The 23,269-nt window shown below is 42.8% G+C and overlaps 2 protein-coding genes across 4 annotated transcripts in view; both read left to right on the top strand.

Moving 5' to 3' along the window:
- Window positions 1-6,308, top strand: part of LOC110525740 (coronin-1C-A) — a 73,958-nt gene extending 67,650 nt beyond the window's left edge. For all 3 annotated transcript variants that reach the window (XM_021606140.2, XM_021606142.2, XM_036979880.1), the window contains 2 exons: window positions 67-309; window positions 3,424-6,308. In XM_021606140.2, coding sequence (XP_021461815.2) covers window positions 67-309; window positions 3,424-3,543 — 363 coding nt within the window. In that variant the 3' untranslated portion in view covers window positions 3,544-6,308. The remainder of the gene's footprint in view (window positions 1-66; window positions 310-3,423) is intronic.
- A 1,232-nt stretch (window positions 6,309-7,540) lies between these two features.
- tmem119a (transmembrane protein 119a) lies at window positions 7,541-14,099 on the top strand. Its single transcript, XM_021606139.2, has 2 exons — window positions 7,541-8,830; window positions 12,161-14,099. The coding sequence occupies exon 2, from the start codon at window positions 12,176-12,178 to the stop codon at window positions 12,974-12,976; it is 801 nt and encodes a 266-aa protein (XP_021461814.2). The 5' UTR covers window positions 7,541-8,830; window positions 12,161-12,175; the 3' UTR covers window positions 12,977-14,099.
- Window positions 14,100-23,269: the final 9,170 nt, after the last annotated feature.

Below are 23,269 nucleotides of genomic sequence, written 5' to 3'. Positions count from 1 at the left end.
TTATATGCATTTGGTCCAGTGTTCTCTAACAGCTGTATCTATACCCTTCTTTCTCTCTCCCTGCAGTCTGACCTGTTCCAGGACGACCTGTACCCAGACACGGCAGGACCAGACTGTGCCATTGAGGCGGAGGATTGGTTCGAGGGGAGGAACGGCGAGCCCATCCTCATTTCCTTGAAGAACGGTTACGTCCCTGGCAAGAACCGCGACCTCAAGGTGGTCAAGAAGAACATCCTGGACAACAAGCTGAGCAAGAATGCGGAGAACACGGGCACAGTCAACAAGTCTGCCTCATCCACTCCATCCATAGTGAGTACTGCTGTCTCTCTTTCTCTCTTGGGAGGACTCTGCCTGGGTTGTATGCTAGAGACTGTTACAATCTTGTGTGCATACAATTCGGTGAACAAAGTACTACTCACAGAAGAATATCCTGGCATCTGATATGTGCCATTTGAGTGAAAGTTGAAACCAGACTGGATCAGTATACCAACACTACAGTAAGTATGATTACAGTGCTTTCTCAGGACTAGTCTGATGATCACCATGCCTACCCCGTCCTTCACCACTGAAACGTAGTCATTAATGGCCTTTAGTTCAGCCCTGGCCTTGGCACATTGCAGCTAGGAACATGGAAGGCTCTATTCTAACAAACCTAATGCCAGTGGTGGGAAAAATACCCAATTGTCATACTTGAGTAAAAGTAAAAAATACCTTAATAGGAAATGACTCAAGTGAAAGTAAATGAGAACTTGTTCTCAACTAGCCTACCTGGTTAAATAAAGGTGAAATAATGCAAATAAAAAGTGAGTCACCCCAGTAAAAACTACTTGAGTAAAAGTATTTGGTTATAAATATACTTAAGTATCAAGGGTAAATGGAATTGCAAAAATGTACTTTAATATCAAAAGTATAAATAATTTCAAATTCCTTATTAAGCAAACCAGATGGCACAATAGTTTTTTTTATGTGTGGATAGCCAGGGGCACACTCCATCCCTCAGATCATTCTGAATCAAAGCATTTGTGTTCAGTGAGTCCGCCGGTAGTAGAGGGATGTTCTCTTGGTAAGTGTGTGAATTGGACCTTTTCTGTCCTGCTAAGCATTCAAAATGTAATGAGTACTTTTGGGTGTCAGGAAAAATGTATGGAGTAAAAAGTACCTAATTTTTAAGGATGTAGCGAAGTAAAAGTAATGTACAGATACTCCAAAAAATATACAAATATTTTAAAGTACTAGCGTATGTACTTTACACCACTGCCTAATGCAGTGGTCAATCTAAGCTCTGGGCGGTAGCACTGTAGGTCCAGGGGTGTTAGCTAAAATATTTGAGCTATTTTCACAAGCACAATTATCTGCTCTGGTGCGAAAGGGCTGGGTTTTGATGTGTCGAAGCTTGGCCCCTCACTGGCGAATCAGAACGTGCTCCATGGCTAAATAGTGTGGTTGCTTCAAGTTGTGTATTTGTGTTTTTTTAATGTATTGCCTTAGAATCAACTCAAATTCCAATGTTAGTCCATTTACAGTTTGCTGAACAGCTTACAGAAACCTATCCGCTAAATATGTTAACCTGAACCTGTTTTCAGTCCACATTGTTCTAAGTAATTGCGTAGCTTCAATGTGGAAATAAATGCATAGAATAGTGTACATTGCATTATGGCTGAGCATGGATGTGCCAAATGTTGTCAATAAGCAAGATTAAATTCACTAAAAAGAGCAAATAATTTGAATCAAATTCTAAACAAAATGTAACGACTTGTTTTAAAATAGGCTGTCTAAATACACTAACAGGCACCATAATTGCTTTCCATGGTCATACAATATTAAAACACAGACCATGGAGGGTTTTACACACATCCTAACGTTTCACAGTAGCAGGACAAAGATCCAATATAAAGAGAAAGAGAGGATGTCCACTCACCTTTATAACGCTCCCAAATATGCCTGTTTTATGAACATGATCACAACCATCTTGGAGGTCAGATCGCATTCACACATCTCCAGAAGTTGCATCACAAGCGCGCCGCAGACGTTGTCACCATAATTCCAGGAAGGTGAATCAACAGTGTTGTAATTTCATTTTATGAAAAACAAGCGATTTTTTTTTATTTTTTTTGTTTGTTTTTGTAAACAACAATGAATAAAATGTAAGATGTAATGATGTGATGAACAAGACAGACATTGCTGTTGAATCTGCCTTCCCTACAGTAGGCCTAAGGGAGGGCTTTTTAAACATATGAAACGGAAAACAAGCCATTTCTACAGCTTATAGAAAAAAGTCTAAATTCCCCTCTCTTTTCGTGAGGGGCATGGACACACAGCCTGCATCACGGGCGGGACCGGCATGGCAAAAATGTGGGCCTGCCTATAATGCATAGATAAAAGGGAATGTCAGCTCACTGTTTTACTCTTAACAAACTTGATATTTTAATAAAGCTTTGGTGACTAAGATTTATTTCCAAACGTTCTCAGGAGAGAGCCAAACTCTTTTTCGACAGTCTTGACTTTTTCGCGATTGCGTTGGGCAGACAAAGAAAAAGCCTTCATTGAGAGGGGAGGCTATACTTGGTTTATAATCAAATAAAACAAAATGGTGGTAAACAGTAAACAGGCACCAAAAGCACAGTAAGCTACTCTTGTTCCATGTTCATATGGGCAGTGTGCGTCACGGCTGGATAGGCTGCGTTTCCACGGTCACACTTCATGACATAACCACTGCGTTACTGCTAAAACCAGCTTTTGGTTGGTCCTAAATATCCTTATCAGCGCTGCCTGAAATGAGCATTCTGGATAATTTCTACCCCATCCATCTGAGTGAGCAGGGTGCTGCTAGAAGGCCGGTGAATTGCTGAACATGGCTTTAGGGCTGGAAAATGCCAGTGTGACAGTTTTTATATGACAAAATTGCAAACTAACATGCGTTTGACACTAGCGCTGCCTTAACGCCAGATGAAAATGAACTCTGTGGGCTCTATGTTGGCAGGGTGTGATTTAGAAGGGGGCGGCTGCCTGACTTCACAAGGTGGTTACTAGAAGTCGCCCCCCCGCCCAGAGGCAGAGTGCTCTGGGCGTCCTGCCCTACCTCGTCCACAACACAGACGCCCGCGTGGGACCCAGCCCTGGCCTCAGCTTCTATCTGCAGCTCTGGCCTGTAATCATAGCAGACTGGGCAGGCACGCCATGTTAACCTCCAGGGTGCCACAGGGTACTAGAGCCCTGCCTGCAGCATAGCCTGCCTGCAGAGCAGACGGCAGTGATAGACTCTGATGTGAGGATTTAATAAGGATCTGGGGAAATTCAGTGGATATAAACCGTGTATGTTGGTTTTTAGATGACAATGTACCAAACCTAACTGGGGGGAGAGACTGGCACAAACCTCTCCAGAAAGGGTATCTTATGTCTTGCTCCTTTCTCTGTATTCCTCAGAAAAACGAAGGCAAGCTGGAAGAGATCTTGAAAGAAATCAAATCCCTCAAGGACCTGGTCAGCAGTCAGGAGAAGCGAATCATCCAACTCGAGGAGCAGATGTCCAAGATTGCCATTTAAGGACCCTCCCCTCGCCCCGCCACAATTCAGGACGATCCGTTGGCTGGGAGGTGGGCGGGACACGTCACTGGCAATCTAGACGAGTGTTCCGCCTGAAACCTGCCTAGTAACGATCCCAGGCAACATTCCGAGATTAACTTTTTTCTTAGCCAGCCCCTAACCCTCAGATAAAACAGATGAAATATGGCAAACCATTCCTTTTAATAAGCGGCAGTTTAGTTTTGTTTGTATGAAAATTCTTACAGATTCCTTTTAAGATTGTGACCAAGAAAATTCCAATGTGAACAGTTCCTATGTTTTTATATGTAGGTATCAGTATTTTGTCTCCCCCATACCCCAACTTCTTATCTTGCCAAATTTTTAAGCAGTTTTGTTTACACACCACCTTGACAGTATATATTTTTTCTTTTGTTTTCACTTTGTTTTCTGGGAAGATTCAAAATCCGAACTATAAGGAACAATGCAATACGCTGGTAATGCAAGGAGCAGGATTTCAACAATCAATCAAATACTGTAAAAGACATCAATGAGAACAGACCACTAAACACTCAGAAATTGATCCTGATGTATCATAGAGCGTTTAGATATCAAAGACAACAGAAGTACTGAGGTATACAAGTGGTGACATCATTCATGCTGTAAGTATTGTATGAAAGGTTGCCTTTTGTCTTTTTTTCCTACATCGTAACGGGACCACTGTCTACACTTGCTAACATCGCCTGACCAGAGTTAATGCATGCAATAGATATTCTACTCGAGAGAAATTCTCCGTCTTTGGTCTCTAGCTTGTCTTACTAAGCAAGCAGCAAACAGTCCTTTCATATCATTTGATACCTTCTATAACGTATGTATGCATCTTTCGCAGTAAACAACTTGAACAACGTTTTCATCATCTCCATCTATTTTGTGTCACAGGAACAGAAAGGGTATTAGTGAACTAGATAAAAATGACAGGTTAGATGTCATCTGTACTTCTCGTAGCCTTTAGATTTCACCTTAAACAGGTTTCTTGTTTGTAGTTTACAATGCACATGCCCCAATCCAAAAATAATTTTCAATAATTTCGGTGACCACTGTGATCAACATCGTTAGTTCCAGTCTTATGAAACAGAGGTTTGTCAGTATGTCCCCACTCCCTCTGGCCCTGTGACACAGATGGTATGTATGTACTGTAAGCTCTGCACTGTAAGTCACAGTGCTACTGACTCATGACATGCAGTCACCTGGGGTGCTTCTTTTGTACAGGTTCGTGTGGCAATGACCTGTGTGCTGCCCAGAGAAGGACCAATGGAATTGTGGGTTATGTCGCTGGTTAACATTTTCACATGCTTTCAGTAGTATATCAGACTTGTTCTGCCTCTTGAGGTGTTTGTGTGTCGATTGTGCAGTCATAAACCCCAATGTTGAACCATGCCCTTGTGTTCAGGGTCCGTGTGCTAGGATGCTCACTATTCACCATCTCATTGGCCCATATCCGTACAGCCGACCAGAGTGAGTGACGGGTGTGTCTGAAACTAAAACAATTTGATCCTGTTTTGAACCTCTGTTGTTTGACAACGGACGACAAGATGTAACGTGGAGAGGCAAGGCTTTCAGGATGTGCGAATATGTGCCTCGTATTACTTTGGCCTTGTTGGAGTTTTTTGTTTCCCCAGATAGGGAATGTGAGAGGGATTTTGGATATTAAATGGATTCACCGTAGGGTGTGACCAAGGTTCTGGCCTATGATAACAGAATTAGATGGTGTGGTGGTGATGATAGTCATTTAAATACTGTATGTTTTAGTCTTGCTTCCTTCTCCGGCTCTCCCATTGCAGATATCCCACTATGTACTTCCTTAGCAGAATTTTAAATAGCTAAATACTCTGTCACATCACTAGAGAATCAGAGGAACAAGGAGTCGTTTGGATCATCTGAATATTTGATGGTGTTGCCAACTACGATAATACAGTAGGTTCTGTTGTCATGCTATTTTTGTTTATTTTCCAGGCGGGGTGGGTTAAGGTTCAATATTAGCCTTTAAAGTTTGTTACCACTGAATAGATCAGAAAGTGCCGTAGAGGTGTGCACAGGAAGTGCTTATGGAAGACAGGGTTTGAGAATGGTGTGAGTTATTTAGCAGGATAGGGAGTGAATGGGCTGCCTGAGTGGCTAGAAAGCACTGAGAAATGTACGTTTTCATCAATCCATCTTGGAATCCAAGTATCTAAGATTATAACCAAGGATGCAATTGGACACAGAGATATGGATTGGCCAGGGCCAGGGGAGGTTGTCTTGGGTCTTGTGTCCTGTATGTACATCAGTGCTTCTCCTGGGCCTCCTTGGACCACTCAAGGCAGTGAGAGCTGTGGACACGGTAGGTTGGTGAAATATGTAGAGATGTATGTGATGTTTGGAAATAAAGGCCTAGAATATGATTGAAAGCTTTGTAAATAACATGACCATGTAATTGTATTTTTCTTTGTACTTTTTCTTATTCATTTGTTTTGTTTTTGAGCTGAAAGAGGGTGTTTGTTTATGGTGGGTTTTAAATGTTTCCTCTTGTCTGCGTTCCCTGCCCTTGCCATAATGCATCATGACAGAACAGAATCTCCATTCTGTCACCGGTATTATAGATACAAAAAGAGCTCAATGAATTACAGAAGAAAAACGAACAAGAATTCAGCCTCTTGTGGAGGTCTGTTCAACATTTTTGTTAATTTCTCCTGCTTCATGTATCAACAACTCATTGATTATCAGAAAAATTAATAAAGAAATGAAAAGTTTGTCATCTGGTGTCGAGTTCATGGGTGAGGCAGAGGACTGCAAGAAACAAACGTGACTTGGCCATCTTCAAACAAGAAATATCTGAGATATGCCAAGGTATTTAGTGTTTTCTCTCAGACTTGTTATTCTTTATCAGGAGATTCTTGCTTTCATTGTGTGAAACCATACCCCCATTCCTCATTTGTCAGTTTGACATTTGTCAATGTTAAAAAAAAAAGTATAGTTACTACAGTCTCCACTTATTGATTTCTTTGGTTTTGTCTGAAATGCTGAGGGAACATTACAACATCACTGGTGGGGTAGATTGACATATGGTTGTATCAGATGATTATTTCAGTCACTGATATTCTTTGTAAAGGAAATGGATCTCTTTCCAGAGGCTCAAGTGATGTAATGTTGATGAGCAACACGAGCTTAAATATGAAGCAAATGCATATTGCAAGTACTGGGTAATTGTGCTTGGCAGGGCAGTGTTCTGTATCACAATATATTACAGAATAGTAAGTTAATCATCACATTCTCATAACATGGTTTGAATTGGGCACATCTATGCCTCTTAAAGTTTGGTGCTTGTGATGAATGTCTGTGTGCAAGGAAACAGTTGTTCAACTCGGTCTCAATATTTGCTGTTGTCGTTTCACTTGACAGATTTCCACTATATTTCCCCCAAGGCCTGGGAGATGTCCAGCTCTTGTTTTACTGCTCCTTCTCTCAAGCAAGGCTGTATCAAAATATCTACAGGGAGGTAGCAACCCATAGACCCCAAACCTGTCTGAGCTACCACATCAAACAACGCCCCTTGTAGCCCTCACCAAAGACCTGCCAGAAAACACAAGTCTCCGTAACCCAGCAAACAATGAGAACTGAAACCTTTGAGACGGGCCATGAGACTGAGATCGCCCACACCACTTTGAGCAGTAAACGAACACCCATCTCAACAGCCCTGCATCCAACCCCCTACCCTACCACTGCCTTCAACTCCTCCACAGAATGGATGTCAAAATCCTCCAGGACATCCAGTGACTGGTAGGTCTCGGTGCCTGATCACCAATGACGTTGTTCATTGTCAGCACCGTCATCCTGACCAAGCTGAGGGGCAGCAGGTACAGACACGGGCCAGCAGCTACAGGGGCAGAGCACAGAGATGGTGTGCAATGGTCCCCACCAGTACTACTGATTGAGGCCAGGGGAGATCCAGACGTCCCCAACGTAACCCTGATGTCCAGCAGAGGACGGGGACAACCTCACTCTCAACAGCTCCATCCCAGACCTTGACAGAGGCTTGTAACACTAGTCAAACTCACAATATATACCACACTAGAGCTTTGAGTCTGTCAACTACATAGCAAATGTTTTGTTCTCATACAGAAAAAGCATTAACTTTCAGCATTACTCTTGAGAAATACAAATCTATCACTATGGCCAAGCAAGTGTACACCTGACCTTCCCTGTACTTACTGAACAAAACCTTCAGAAAATAAATCAATAGGGGGAGAAAAAAATATCTGTTGAACTGAGTTGTTCAACCTATGATTTAAAATCTTCTTATGGCAAGGCTGGACCACGAGGTGCTCCAAACAGGCGTGGGCAGAACAAAAGCCCTGCAGCGCCAGCAGGGATGTGAGAACTGAGGTATGTGTTTATAGCAGACCATAAAATTTATATGTTAGATTTGTATGTGTGATATGATGAAAGACGGGCCCTGTGCCTGTGAGCTGGTCCTGTAGGCCGTGTGGAGACGGGCTGTAATCTGGAGCACGTAATTAGAGGATTCCGTGGGAGGCAGAGAAACCTAGGGACTCGCCCTGTGGAGAACTAAAATACCCACTAACCTTCAAAATGTACAAAGAATAAGTGTTATTTTCCATTTTAGAGAATACTGATTCAACTACGAGTGAAGGTAAGGTGTTTTATTTTCATCTTTGATAATAAAGTCCCTCACATATTGCACTGCACTAACATCTACAACACCAGAGCAGAATTTTGTATTTGACCTCATTGCGCAACTTTCAAGATTGCCACATGAACCAGTGAATCAGGGATTGTGAATAATTAGAAGAATATATTAGTAGTGGACAAAGATGTCCCAGTCCCCCTCATCAATATCTCCCATCATATGTAATGTTTAGGAGCAGGCAAGGAAAATATATTCAGTATGGCAGCCCCTAACTGTCCCCCCTCTCTAGACTGACCAAAGCATCCACCAAAGTATGTGAGCATCCACCAATGTCCCTCTGCAAGGAGAGGAGGATTTGGGGGAGGTAGCAGGAGAAGATGGAAATGTAGAGGGATGGACATCTTTCTGCAATCAGCAGGCTTTGTTTTTTTACAATTGGAGAAATAACTTTCAGTATACTTCAAGTTATAGGAGAAGGGTGGAAACTTGGAAGCTCTCTCTTTCTCCCTCAATTTCCTTCTCTGCTCTCTCTCTCTCTCTCTCTTGCACTCCCTCTCCCCTTCTCTGCTGTTAGAATCCCAGTACCATTCAGTCCAGAGGAGACACCAGCCAGACATACAATCTGTAAGTACTGACCTTTCACATTTTTGTTCAGTTTAATTCACGGTTAGAACATGTATAACAAGAATCAAGTTGTTTTGATTGCTGTAGACTGTACAGTGATGACAAACCTGTCAATTTAAGGTTTAGAGACTGACAGAGAAGGAGATGTTTTCTTCTTGTGGAAATCGCATTTACATGCCTTTTTCGTTTGTCATCTACTAACAGTTGTAGACTTCCTTTTTTAAGGGAAGACATCAGAAAATGTTTTGAGAAAAGTGTAGCGTTAACATGATAAGCATAAAGTCCCTCATATATATATATCTCTCTCTCTCAAAGTTCGAGAAGTCAAGACCTGGAGCGAATAGAACCTTTAACGAGATGTTATAGAGAGCTGGTATTAATAATTACAGGGGAAAAAGTCACAATCACACTTGTGTGATTGGTAACCCTAGCTGTCTCCTGGCACAGACCTGCACCTTAGTGACTATTAGCACGCGGAGACAACCTGCCCTAGAGATTATATATACATCCACACATCCAACCCTTACATACAAGCACACACAGTCAACTCTGCTGTTCTATTATATACTATGTATTCAACTGCGCGATCAAGATACTACCCACTTTATAGTTGTAAATACAGTCATAATTGACACAGCACATTCAGTATCTATTATGCTATTGTATCTATACTGTATATTATACCGTGTACATAAAAGGATATTACTACGACACTACCTCTTCTATTACTTGTTATTTTGTATTTGACTCGCATTTATGGATATTGATTATTGTACTGCAATGTTGATGGAACTGGCACAAAAGCATTTCGCTGCACCTTTTATACCTACTGTGTACATGACCAATACAGTTGTTTTATTTGTGGTTCTTGTAGCTTGTAGGTGAAGATGGAGAGAGGAATTCAAGATGATTCTCTTTAGATGGTCTTTCAGTGGAGGGCCTTACAGTGATTATATTCCTGAAGATGTAATTATGGCTGGTTAATACCATGGTCCAGTCCGAGTGCATGTGGCTCTGTAGCCACCCTGACTGCACATGCATGTGTGGGGAGATCAAGATAACCATCCATTTTAGTATGACTGTGGTTTACAGTACATGCATATTCATGACCACACAATCAGACATGGGCACAGCATTTACAGGAAGGAGTAAGGGAGCAGAGGTTGATTGTAACAAGCGGCTGATTAGAAGCCAGTCATCCTCATGAGTGAGTAGTAATTACACTACATGTATTTCCAGACACAGAGAAGATGCCGGGTTACAGATTTGAGTTCGGCTCCGTTCTATGCCTTTTTAAACACTTCAATAGTTGATTTTCAAGTCTCTAAATATTCTTATTATAATTTCACCAGAGCTAAAGAGAGAGGCAGAAAGACATTACATTTAGAGAGAGCTTGGACTGCGAGGTAATGTTGAGACTGAATTTGAACTGCATTAGATGCTCTAGACACTTTGATTCTTTGTCTGTAGAGCATACTGTAAGTCCACCCGTTCCTAAGGCAGGCTGAATGCAGGCTTCTATATGAGCAGAAATAACCCATCAGATCCTTGCCCGTAACCTGTCGTTAGCCTGCTGCAGCCCAGTGTAAATATAGAGGCCACAGTCACAAGTCTCCCACGCCTCCCTGCTCCTTGTGGCATATATAGCTTCCTCCCCTCTTTGGTGTGGTGGATGGGTGGCCTCCCTTCTCTATGCAAATTAAAACCTCAAACTGACGGACTCCACCCCAAATAAGTAATGACTACAGACAGTTAAAATAGATGTAATACAAGATGTGAAATGGGAGAAATATTGTGGATGTTCTGTAGTGATTAAACTTAGATTCCGCTTTTGCTGCTGGTGATTCTCTGATCCACCTCTACGCAGACGACACCATTCTGTATACTTCTGGCCCTTCTTTGGACACTGTGTTAACAAACCGCCAGACGAGTTTCAATGCCATACAACGCTTCAGTGGCCTCCAACTGCTCTTAAATGCAAGTAAAACTAAATGCCTGCTCTTAAACTGATCGCTGGCCGCACCCGCCCGCCCGTCTAGCATCACTACTCTGGACGGTTCTGACTTAGAGTATGTGGACAACTACAAATACCTAGGTGTCTGGTTAGACTGTAAACTCTCCTTCCAGACTCGCATTAGGCATCTAAAATCAGTTAACTATTTCGCAACAAAGCCTCCTTCACTTATGCTGACAAACTTACCCTCGTGAAACTGACCATCCATAGCCTCCAACACTCTACTCAGCAAATTGGATGTAGTCTATCACAGTGCCATCCGTTTTGTCAACAAAGCCCCATATACTACCCACCACTGCGACCTGTATGCTCTCGTTGGCTGGCCCTCGCTTCATATTCATCGCCAAACACACTGGCTCCAGGTCAGCTATAAGTCTTTGCTAGGTAAAGCCCCGCCTTATCTCAGCTCACTGGTCACCATAACAACACCCACCCATAGCACGCTCTCCAGCAGGTACATTTCACTGGTTACCCCCAAAGCCAACTCCTCCATTGGCTGCCTTTCCTTCCAGTTCTCTGCTGCCAATGTCTGGAACAAACTGCAAAAATCACTGAAGCTGGAGACCTATATCTCCCTCACTAGCTTTAAGCATCAGCTGTCAGAGCAGCTTACAGATCATTGCACTTGTACACAGCCCATCTGTAAACAGCCCACCCAACTACCTTATCCCCATATTATTTATTTTTTTGCTCCTTTGCACCCCAGTATCTCTACTTGCACATCATCTTCTGCACATCTCACTCCAGTGTTAATGCTAAATTGCAATTATTTTGCCACTATAACCTATTTATTGCCTTACCTCCCTAATCTTACTACACTTGCACACACTGTATATAGATTTTTTTCTATTGTGTTATTGACTGTACGTTTGTTTGTGTAACTCTGTGTTTGTGTCGTACTGCTTTGCTTTATCTTGGCCAGGTCGCAGTTGTAAATGATAACTTGTTCTCAGCTGGCTGACCTGGTTAAATAAAGGTGAAATAAAAAAGATTGATCTGGTCATTGGGAAAATCTGCAACACCAGGGCTGTTTCTACTTTGTTCTGAGTTATGACACAGAATCCCTCATCACACTGTATCAGACCATTTGATGAATGTTTCTTCATACTAATACTAGAAACCCAACTGCCGCTGCATTCCTAGTTGAGAGGAAAGGAGTTGTGTTGTAGGCCTACAGTAGCTGCTGTAATACAGAGGCAGAAAATGAAAGCCTATCTTTAAATCATCCCAAATATTAATTAATTTGACATCACATTTCTAAACCATCTGCAATTTTAATAAATGTTCTTTTGAAAGTCTCCCTCTTGTCTTTGCAGGATTCTGAAGGAAAGATGAGGCACCACTTGATTCTTCACCTGTCATGCGTGAGTCTGGTTATGCTCTGGGGCCATGGCTGTGCCAGGCATGTGCCAATGGTCTACAGCATTTCCATGGATGGCAGTGGTGACGTAGGGGAGACGGATCTTATATTCCCCGTTGATAGCCCCCACCACCCTGTCTCCCCCACCGTCGATGTGTCCCCCACCGTCGATGTCAGCCCCGTTGATGTCTCCCCTGTCTCCCCCACCACTACCCTAGCCCCCACCCTGGTCAGCACCATCACCAACACCATCACCACCACCATGATCCGCCTTAAGGACTTTATGGTCACCCGGGTGGTGGACTTCCTCCAGGATAATATGCTGATCATCATCGTGGTCACCTCCCTCCTCATTGTCATGATCTTCATCATCTGCTGTGCCGCTACCATGAGCCAAAAGCGCAAGTTGGAGGCCTACAAACCTCCTGCCAACTCACCCAGCAAGTATATGGACCACACGGCAGAAGGAGTCAAATCCTCCAGTGAGGTCCAGAGTAGGGTGTGCGGCGGGCCTGACTCAGCCAGGAGGGTCCAGATCCAGGGAACCCCCAAGAATCTACGCACCCCTTCTGTTGCGCTGGTGGGGGAAAAGGTGGGCAAGGAGCCCAAACCGAAGGAGGTCCAGAAAGTGAACGATGTAGAGGAGAAGGAGACGCGGAGGGTGGAGCCTAAGCACAAAGGGCAGAAGGCTGAGGAGGTGCAGCAATGTTCCAGCTCCAGCACCAGCCAGCCTATGGTCTGCACCTGCCACCTGAGGAAGGCCAACCACTAAGTATAGGTTGGGGCTCCAACCATGTAAACTAGCAAAAAAAAGGAGACAGAAACCTTTTCTTGTGCGGAGGGAACTCCCTGGGTACGTCCGCTGCTGTGTGCCAAACTTGTATGTGGAATCTGACCTTGTGGATACCTTTTAGCATACAGATACTGTACAATTAGGTCTAAAGAGCATACAATCAGGCCTTAAAAACATAAGGAATTTCAGCCCTGACTGTCCTTTTTGATATATCTGATAAATTATTCCTCCTATACTTACCTTGTTGTAGAAAAGTCATTGTGAAATATGAGATTTTGTTCATCAATTGATAGCTTTCAAAGCGACATGTCAAAACATATACCAAGACCGTGCTTATAGGATGTTTGCATGTTATTACTGTTGGGAAATTGTGCTGCTCAGTTAAGCTTAACTAAAAAGATGTAGATCACACAGAAAAAAAGAAAGTTATCTTCTGTGAACGAGAGAAAGCCAAGCGTATTTCTGTTTGCTAACTCTATGGCGATAACCTGGCCAGTTGATTTCAACACAGTAAATGATTGATGTGAGAAAATGTATTTTCTTTTAGCAATGGACTCCTTTTTTTCTCTTACTTCATTAGAAATGTTACAATTATATACATGTCACATGGGTGCTTTGTGGATTAATATTGAAGAGAATTTGCTCATGCTATATGGATAGACGGTAGAGCTGCTTTTTTTGTATTACATTATCTATTTTTTTCCGAACATCAAAATAACTGTGATTTGCAGGTGCGGGTATGTGGTTACAAAGGTCAGTGCAAGTTTTTATTAAAAATGGACTTACATTACTCAAGTAAATTAAAATCCCCAAATTCTCCTGAGTCCCTTTAAGGATTGTTTTACAGTGACCCTCAGTTCTGCTGTACATTATGGTAATTTTGTTTGCGTAATGGATCTTATTTAATTTTTGTCCAGCTTCAATAGAGATTTTGTTGATATATGTTTTTCTGGAAATTGTAAGTGTAAAAGACAGGCAGTGAGTGTGAGATTTCACCATGTTCATTAAGTGTTTCAAAAACATACACAGAACAAAAATCTAAACGCAACCTCTAAAGTGTTGGTCCCATGTTTCATGAGCTGAAATAAAAAAATCCCTGAAATTTTCCATACGCACCAAAAGCTTATTTCTCTCATGTATTGTACACACATTTTTCACATCCCTGTTAGTGAGCATTTCTCTTTTGCCAAGCTAATCCTGACAGGTGTGGCATATCAAGAATCTTTACACAGGTGCACCTTGTGCTGGGAAAAATAATGTCCACTTTAAAATGTGCAGTTTTGTCACAATACAATGCCACAGATGTCTCAAGTTTTGAGGGAGCGTGAAATTGGCATGCTGACTGCAGGAATGTCCACCAGAGCTGTTGCCAGATAATTTAATGTTAATTTCTTTACCATAAGCCACCTCCAACCTTGTTTTAGAATATTTGGCAATACGTTCAACTGGTCTCACAACCGCAGACTACATGTAACCACGGCAGCCCAGGACCTCCACATCCAGCTTCTTCACCTGGGAATCATCTGAGGGGAGGGGGAGCTGAGGAGTATTTCTGCCTTTTGTGGAGAAAAACTCATTCCGGTTGGCTGGGCCTGGCTCCTCGGTGTGTGGGCCTGGCTCCTCGGTGTGTGGGCCTGGCTGCCAAGTGGGTGGGCCTGGCTGCCAAGTGGGTGGGCCTATGCCCTCCAAGGCATGCCCAGTCATGTGAAATCCATAGATTAAGGCCTAATTAATTTATTTCAATTTACTGATTTTCTTATATGAATTAAAGTTAAATATTTTGCATATATATTGTTGTTCATGATAAATTGCCATATGGAGTTTGGCCATCTCTGAATGTTAGTATTGGGAAGTTTGGCCACGGGGTGTGTAAAAACAGCCTTGGAAGAAAGGGATGAGGCATACTGCATGTACATTAAATACAACTTTGGAGCTCCTCATTTTCATTTATTTCTACCCAAGAATATGTTTGAAGAAAAGCTGTCTGGTTTATGTCTGTTCTCAAATTTCAAAAAGAAAAAGGACAATTATGCACATCACTGCATGTACTTTGTCTGCATTGACAGATGTGCCTACAGTTGTATGTTCATGTTATATATATATATATATATACTCTAAATATTTCAGCAACAAACTTTGAAATACTCTGTCCACTCACACATTACATGGGAAATGTGTCCGTAGTGTCACCTGCATATCCACATTGGTGATTTGCCAGTTCAAGGAGGCTGGCACCACCATGTAATGTCATGCCCAAACACAAAGCCAGTGAAAGGGACCAGAGCCTCGATCTCTTGCCCCCTAGCTTCCTTACAAGATTCAATCAATATTTCAACAGCTGTCAATCCAACAACATTATATACTTTGCATTGAAATGGAACATGAGTGTATTTGAATACAAGACACTGATTTGTACACACAAGCTCATATCATGTCAGATCACTTCTACTGTATATGATTTTGTGCCAGGGATTCTTAAAGGTAGGCAAATGCTGCCCTCCTGTGAATGTTTTAAGTATTGTAAGCACTGGCTGTTTACATTGCCAGACAGAACATAGTTAAAACGTAAAGATAAAGTATTGATTTCCATCTTTATTTGAACAGAACATAGTTAAAACAGAGAAAGAATCGATTACCATCTTAAACGTTTGTGATTTAATGATCATAAAATATCCTACCACAGAAAGGGGGTGAATGATTGACAAATACAACATTTGTTTTCAAAGTGAAAGTTTGATCCCAGTTAATCAGAGCCATTTTACCGAAGAGCAAACATCGAAGATGAAGGCAGAACAGCCCAAAAGCAAGTGCAAACCTTGTAGAGCCTGAAATATGAGCCCCGAGGGAGCCTCGCACCAGGGTCAGATTCCCTCTTTTTCAACAAGGTGCTAAATAATCCTGCAATATACTACACCTGCACTCTCACTCTTTCTACCGGGAGTACGGAAGGCACACAGCCGCGTCTCGGTCTGGCGAGGCTTCATTTAGTGCAGCTTCTCAGAGTGGCAGGACGTTGGAGGATGTCCTATGACCTGGATGTTAGTCGTAAGCTGGACGCTACCTGAGGGAAGTCTGCTCCTGCTGTGTTTCTATTTTCATGGTTCTACCTCTCTTATGTTATGAGACTTCAGTGTTGTTTCTCTGCCCTTAAAAATGAATACATTTTGGAGGATGAAGAGGATAAAAAAACAGGTAATAGAGCATCTTAAAGGCATCGTCAAACTTTGATGGATGGCTGCTTGAAATTCTCAACGACGGTGGTTTCTGGAGAGCCAGTCACACAATGGATCGACCATAGACGTCTTGGCTGGCCAACTTATTGGGAAGAGCGGATGAAACAGAGCCCTGGAAGAATGGTACACAATGGTTTGAGTACGGTAGTAGTTACAGGTTGTGTACAGGTTTGGCCCTGTCCGGGGGTGTTATCGGATGGGGCCACAGTGTCTCCTGACCCCTCCTGTCTCAGCCTCCAGTATTTAGGCTGCAGTAGTTTATGTGTTGGGGTGCTAGGGTCAGTTTGTTATATCTGGAGTACTTCTCCTGTCCTATCCGGTGTCCTGTGTGAATTTAAGTATGCTCTCTCTAATTCTCTCTTTCTTTCTCTCTCTCGGAGGACCTGAGCCCTAGGACCATGCCTCAGGACTACCGGGCATGATGACTCCTTGCTGTCCCCAGTCCACCTGGCCGTGCTGCTGCTCCAGTTTCAACTGTTCTGCCTGTGATTATTATTATTTGACCATGCTGGTCATTTATGAACATTTGAACATCTTGGCCATATTCTGTTATAATCTCCACCCGGCACAGCCAGAAGAGGACTGGCCACCCCACATAGCCTGGTTCCTCTCTAGGTTTTGGCCTTTCTAGGGAGTTGTTCCTAGCCACCGTGCTTCTACACCTGCATTGCTGGCTGTTTGGGGTTTTAGGCTGGGTTTCTGTACAGCACTTTGAGATATCAGCTGATGTATGAAGGGCTATATAAATACATTTGATTTGATTTTGTGTATCTGAATTTAAGACTATTTCTTAGAGATTTACAATGACGATGGTCACACTGACAAATGTGACAATAGCACATGTTCTTTATTTTGCTTTTGTTTAAATCAGGTCGTTAAACACATTCTCTTTTACCATAACCTTATTTGACTTTTACTATATCAACACGGTCTTATCTTTTTAAAAATCCAAGCTTCATTTGACTGGAATGACAGCTCGGAATAATCTGTGACTCCCCTTCCTTATAATTATATCCATCCAAATTATATCTGCCTCTGAAATTGCCTTAGGCTATGTCTCAGTAACACACACAGTTGTCTTTGTTATTAAATGCAGTGCATGCTGCTGTAGTTTTTTATCCAAATGATTTAGTAGTCATTAGTAGGTAGATTGCAGCTGGTGCTTGTCTCCACGTTGCCTTGTCCTTTTTCCTCTCCTTCTCTTCCCCCACTCCTCCTAATGAGCCATGCCGTGGCGCCTCTATGGTCTCATACTGCTGTGTGCGTCTCCCCTGGCCTGCCTTGTGACACCCCCCTGCCCCGAGGCCTGGTGCTGTCCTCGCCCAGGGCTGATGGTCTTCTTTGATTCCCTGGGCCTGATGTCCCTGCCCATCTCCATCTCTCTCACCACATCTGTCGTCTCTGTAGCCTGGAACCAGCTCTGTATTGTGGACCACCTACGCTGGGCCCTCTCTGGGCTGCAGGAGCTCCGCCTCAACCACAGGATGAGTGTGACATCCTGTACCGGTGGCTACTTAATGGAAGGCTAAAGATGGCCACTGACCTGATGTATGCTGAGCCAGCACATCTCACACATTGCATGCTCCTCACCTTATCTGTCATGTCTATCTGTCCACGGGTCCTGAAGCCTAATGAGAAAGTTTCTCACCTCAGCTTCACCACAAAGCCAGAGACAGAGCTGGATACCTACACAGTGGAAACCACACTGCCTATGTAACAGTATAGCTTCCGTCCCTCTCCTCGCCCCGAACCAGGGACCCTCTGCACACATCGACAACAGCCACCCTCGAAGCATCGTTATCCATCACTCCACAAAAGCCGCTGCCTTTCAGAGCAAGGGGAACAACTACTTCAAGATCTCAGAGCGAGTGACGTCATCGATTGAAACGCTATTAGCGCACACCCCGCTAACTAGCTAGCCATTTCACATCGGTTACACCTATACTCATACATCACTCCCTATACACATACATCACTCCCTATACACATACATCACTCCCTATACTCATACATCACTCCCTATACTCATACATCACTCCCTATACACATACATCACTCCCTATACACATACATCACTCCCTATACTCATACATCAAAACCAGGGATTTTGTAAGTCTCTCTGGTTCATGAAAGCAAGCGTCGAAGGGAATCTTCAATGTAAAGAGCCTCATTCAATCACCATATCTTCACAAAGATGCCCCTCAATCTCGCTTTCTATCTGACCAATACATATTAGAGGACCTAAGCTATGAAGAGTGCTTTTTTCTGAATTCAACACCATCTGTAGCCCCACTCAAGGAGCCTTATACCACTTTTTTACCCATTAAGGAGCCCAGGTTGTTACAGGCCAATACTCCCCTGGTAACTCAAGCGCTGTAGAGTCAAAACGTTTCACAAACCAGGGTGGCTCCTCACCTTCACCCACTCCCAGAACCCTCACTCTGCAGGGCTCCTCATCAGTCATATGCCTGTTGGCTGTGTTGTGTGTGCTGGTGCGTCTCCTCATGCCAGCAGTGCTGCTAGTCCTGAAAAATATACTTGTAATGGGATTGGTGCATCTCTGCTTGACACTCAGCATTAAGGAGATAGATTTAATGCTAAGGCCCTGCGATAGACTAGCGTCCTGTCCAGGGGGTGTACTTGTACATCAACCTACCTCATAGGCTCCTGCTCCTATGAGCCATTCCGACTCGCACAAGCCGAGGCTCGTGCATGGCTAAATACTTACTGTAAGGGATTTACAAAATATCAACAGTATAGACAACTTTTCCCCCTGAGCGACGAGGAAGAACATACACTAACATATACCAGTATTTATATTTGTATTCAATTTGTGCAATGGCACTATTATCAGCAGTGCAATTGCTAAAATGTAACTGTACCTCAGTTGTCTAGTTGTGTGTAACTTCCCACAGGGACCATGATCCTGTCTCTATACAACAACCAGCGAGCCAACTAAACAAAAAACGTGAATGCCAAAGATACAATTAACATAATTAAATAAATAATTTGATAAATGTCCACTTCTCATCTATTAATTGATAAGATTTAAAATGCCTTTGTTGGCAGTTGAAAAAACAATATGAATGATTTATTCTATCTGGTTCAACATTTAGGAGTATCATTCGAGAATCACTATTCATAGGCCTATTAAACTACCAACAAACACATCAATCTTAAACATCTGCCACAAAAACATAAAACAGTACAAACTCTCCAGCAGTTGTATTTGTGATATACAATGAGTGTACAAAACTCACTACCGAGTTCCAAACTGCCTCTGGAAGCAACGTCAGCACAATAACTGTTTGTTGGGAGCTTCATGAAATTGGATTCCATGGCAAAGCAGCTGCACACAAGCCTAAGATCACCATGCGCAATGCCAAGCGTTGGTCTAAAGTAGTGTAAAGATCGCCACCATTGTACTCTGGAGCAGTGGAAACGCATTCTCTGGAGTGATGAATCACACTTCACCATCTGGCAGTCTGACGGATGAATCTGGGTTTGGCGGATGCCAGGAGAACGCTACCTGCCCCAATGCATAGTGCCAACTGTAAAGTTAGGTGGAGGAGGAATAATGGTCTGGGGCAGTTTTTCATGGTTGGGGCAAGGCCCCTTAGTTCCAGTGAAGGGAAATCTTAACGCTGCAATGACATTCTGGAAGATTCTGTGCTTCCAACTTTGTAGCAACAGTTTGGGGAAGGCCCTTTCCAATTTCAGCCTGACAATGCCCCCATGCACAAAGCGAGGTCCATACAAAAATTGATTGTCGAGATCAGTGTCGAAGAATTTGACTGGCCTGCACATAGCCCTGACCTCAACCCCATCGAAAATCTTTGGGATGAATTGGAATGCCGACTGCGAGCCAAGCCTAAACTAAGCTCTTGTGGCTGAATGGAAGCAAGTCCCCGCAGCAATGTTCCAACACCTGGTGGAAAGCCTTCCCAGAATAGTGGAAGATGTTATAGCAGCAAAGGGGGGACCAACTTCATATTAATACCCATGATTTTGGAATGAGATGTTCGACAAGCAGGTGTCCACATGTTGGAGTGGTGCTGGAGATGATAAAAAAAAATTTGAATGACCATTTAAGCACACGGTCTTGAGGCTCACCCTCTACAGAGTGGATTTCCCCCCTCCCAGAACATCAACCTCCTAAAACGAGCACGGCAACAAGAGAATCCTGGGGGAGAGGAATCACTCCGGTGTGGAGCACATCCTAGGAGGTACAAGCCAGAGTTTATCCTACTAAGATCCACTAGGCTCGTATAACCTTCTCAGGCTGGTCACTAGTTCTCCATCCACTTGGTTAAATATCCTATGGTAGAGGGTTTTTGACTGCACTAACAACCCGCAACCGTTTGTCTCCTTGTCCTGCCGTCCGCTACATGGATACCAATATGACGGGTTTCGATGGTCCCATAGCCACCATCTTGCTTGTGCTTCCAAGGGTTATGCCGCTGTAACAGATCTTCTGCTCTGTTCCTCTGCTACTGCGAGAGAGCCTAGCTGTCATCAGCCGGGTAATTTGGGTGCAGGAGCAATACAACAAGGGTATACTCCGTCTAATAAAATTACGTTCCACACGCCTATAATTGGCAGGTTTATGAGTACGCCCTGGCAACTACTGTTACTCAGGGATCTGCTGACCCATCCGAACTGAGAGATTTTTCATCCCCGTCCGGACATGGAGGTCTTTTGGGGCCGGCCAATGAGAGGATAAATCTCAGCCTACGCTGAAAGATGTGGAGACTATTCAGAATGCTAAAGCTCCAGCCACATGCTCACTATACAACAATAAGTGGCGTGTATTTGCAACATGGTGCAATCAGAAACAGATAATTCCATTTATTTGCTTCATTCCAGAGGTACTTTGCTTTTTGCTGGACCTTTTCGACAAGGAAAAAGCTTTTTTCCACTATATAGGTGCATTTAGCTGCCATCTCTGCCTGCCATATATATATATATATTTTTTTTTTAAATGTTACCTTTATTTAACCAAGCAAGTCAGTTAAGAACAGATTCAGTTAAGAACACAGTGGCCTCCAACATTCTTAAATGAAAGAAGTTTGGAACCACCAAGACTCTTCCTAGAGCTGGCCGCCCGGCCAAACTGAGCAATCGGGGGAAAGGGCCTTGGTCAGGGAGGTGACCAAGAACCCGAGGGTCACTCTGACAGAGCTCCAGAGTACCTCTGTGGAGATGGGGGAACCTTCCAAAAGGACAACCATCTCTGCTGCACTCCACCAAGCCACTCCTCAGTAAAAGGCATGACAGCCAGCTTGGAGTTTGCCAAAAGGCACCTAAAGACTCTCACACCATAAGAAAAAAGATTCTGTGGTCTGATGAAACCAAGATTGAACTCTTTGGCCTGAATGCCAAGCGTCACGTCTGGAAGAAACCTGGCACCATCCCTACAGGGAAGCATGGTGGTGGCAGCATTATGCTGTGGGGATGTTTTTCAGTGGCAGGGACTGGGAGACGAAAGTTGAACGAAGCAAAGTACAGAGAGATCTGCTCCAGAGCGCTCAGGACCTGAGACAGGGGGTGAAGGTTCACTTTCCAACAGGACGACTAAGCACACAGCCAAGACAACACAGGTGTAGCTTGGGGACACATCTCTGAATGTCCTTGAGCAGCCCAGGCAGAGCCTGGACTTGAATCAAGTCAAACATCTCTGGAGTAGAGGTCGACCGATTATGATTTTTCAATGCTGATACCGATACCGATTAATCGGACAATTTTTATATATATTTATAATAATGACAATTACAACAATACTGAATGAACAATGAACACTTTTATTTTAACTTAATATAATACATAAATAAAATATATTTAGTGTAAAATAAATAATGAAACCTGTTCAATTTGGTTAAAATAATGCAAAAACACAGTGTTGGAGAATAAAGTAAAAGTGCAATATGTGCCATGTAAAAAAGCTCCCGTTTAAGTTCCTTGCTCAGAACACGAGAACATGTGAAAGCTGGTGGTTCAATATTCCCAGTTCTTCAATATTTCCAGTTAAGAAGTTTTAGGTTGTAGTTATTATAGGAATTATGACACGTCGACTATTTCTTCCTATACCATTTGTATTTCATATACCTTTGACTATTGGATGTTCTTATAGGCACTATAGTATTGCCAGCCTAATCTCAGGGGTTGATAGACTTGAAGTCCTAAACAGTGCATCAAGCATTGTTAAGAGCTGCTCGCAAACGCAGAACAGTGCTGTTTGAATGAATGCTTACGAACCTGCTGCTGCCTACCACCGCTCAGTCATACTGCTCTATCAAATATCAAATTATAGACTTAATTATAATAAACAAACAGAAATATGAGCCATTTGGTCATTAATATGGTCAAATCCGGAAACTATAATTTTGAGAACAAAACGTTTATTCTTTCAGTGAAATACGGAACCATTCCATATTTTGTCGAACGGGTGGCAACCCTAAGTCTAAATATTGCTGTTACATTGCACAACCTTCAATGTTATGTCATTATAGAGTATTATGTGTAGATTGATGAAGGGAAAAAAAACAATTTAATAAATTTTAGAATAAGGCTGTAACGTAATTTTTTTGGGGGGAAGTCAAAGGATCTGAATACTTTCCGAATGCAGTGTATGTATAGCATTCCTGTAAGACGAAAAAATAAAGGCATGGCATGTTGCACAAGCCCTGCACTTCTAAAATGGCTGTGTTCCTATAGGAATTTGAACATGTTTAGAGCGTCACCATTTCGGAATGGTAGTTGGTGACAAATCTCTTATTCCTAAACATTTGTTTTGCTTTTCTTTGCCTGCTGTTGCTGACTCTGTAATAGTCACGTTGCATGCGGCATAATGCATCAGTGTGAGACTTTCTGTATTTTTTAAGTTATACTGTATATCTTAAACTGATTTGCTGACATGCAAAACATGTTGGGACTGTATCAACAGTGGACTAATGAAACAAATACCAAAAGATAGTTTTTGAATGGAATTTTCTTTAAGTTAGCAATACCTAGCCAGGCATTATAAGATCTGATCTGCATC

This window comes from Oncorhynchus mykiss, chromosome 6 (genome assembly GCF_013265735.2).
Source record: "Oncorhynchus mykiss isolate Arlee chromosome 6, USDA_OmykA_1.1, whole genome shotgun sequence".
Classification (NCBI taxonomy): domain Eukaryota; kingdom Metazoa; phylum Chordata; class Actinopteri; order Salmoniformes; family Salmonidae; genus Oncorhynchus; species Oncorhynchus mykiss.
The sequence above is the reverse complement of the archived record's forward strand: the minus strand, read 5'-3'. Positions and strand labels throughout refer to the sequence as shown.

Bases quoted from the DNA above. Each gene is read 5' to 3' on its own strand.
- tmem119a (XM_021606139.2), top strand. From the start codon at position 12,176: ATGAGGCACCACTTGATTCTTCACCTGTCATGCGTGAGTCTGGTTATG.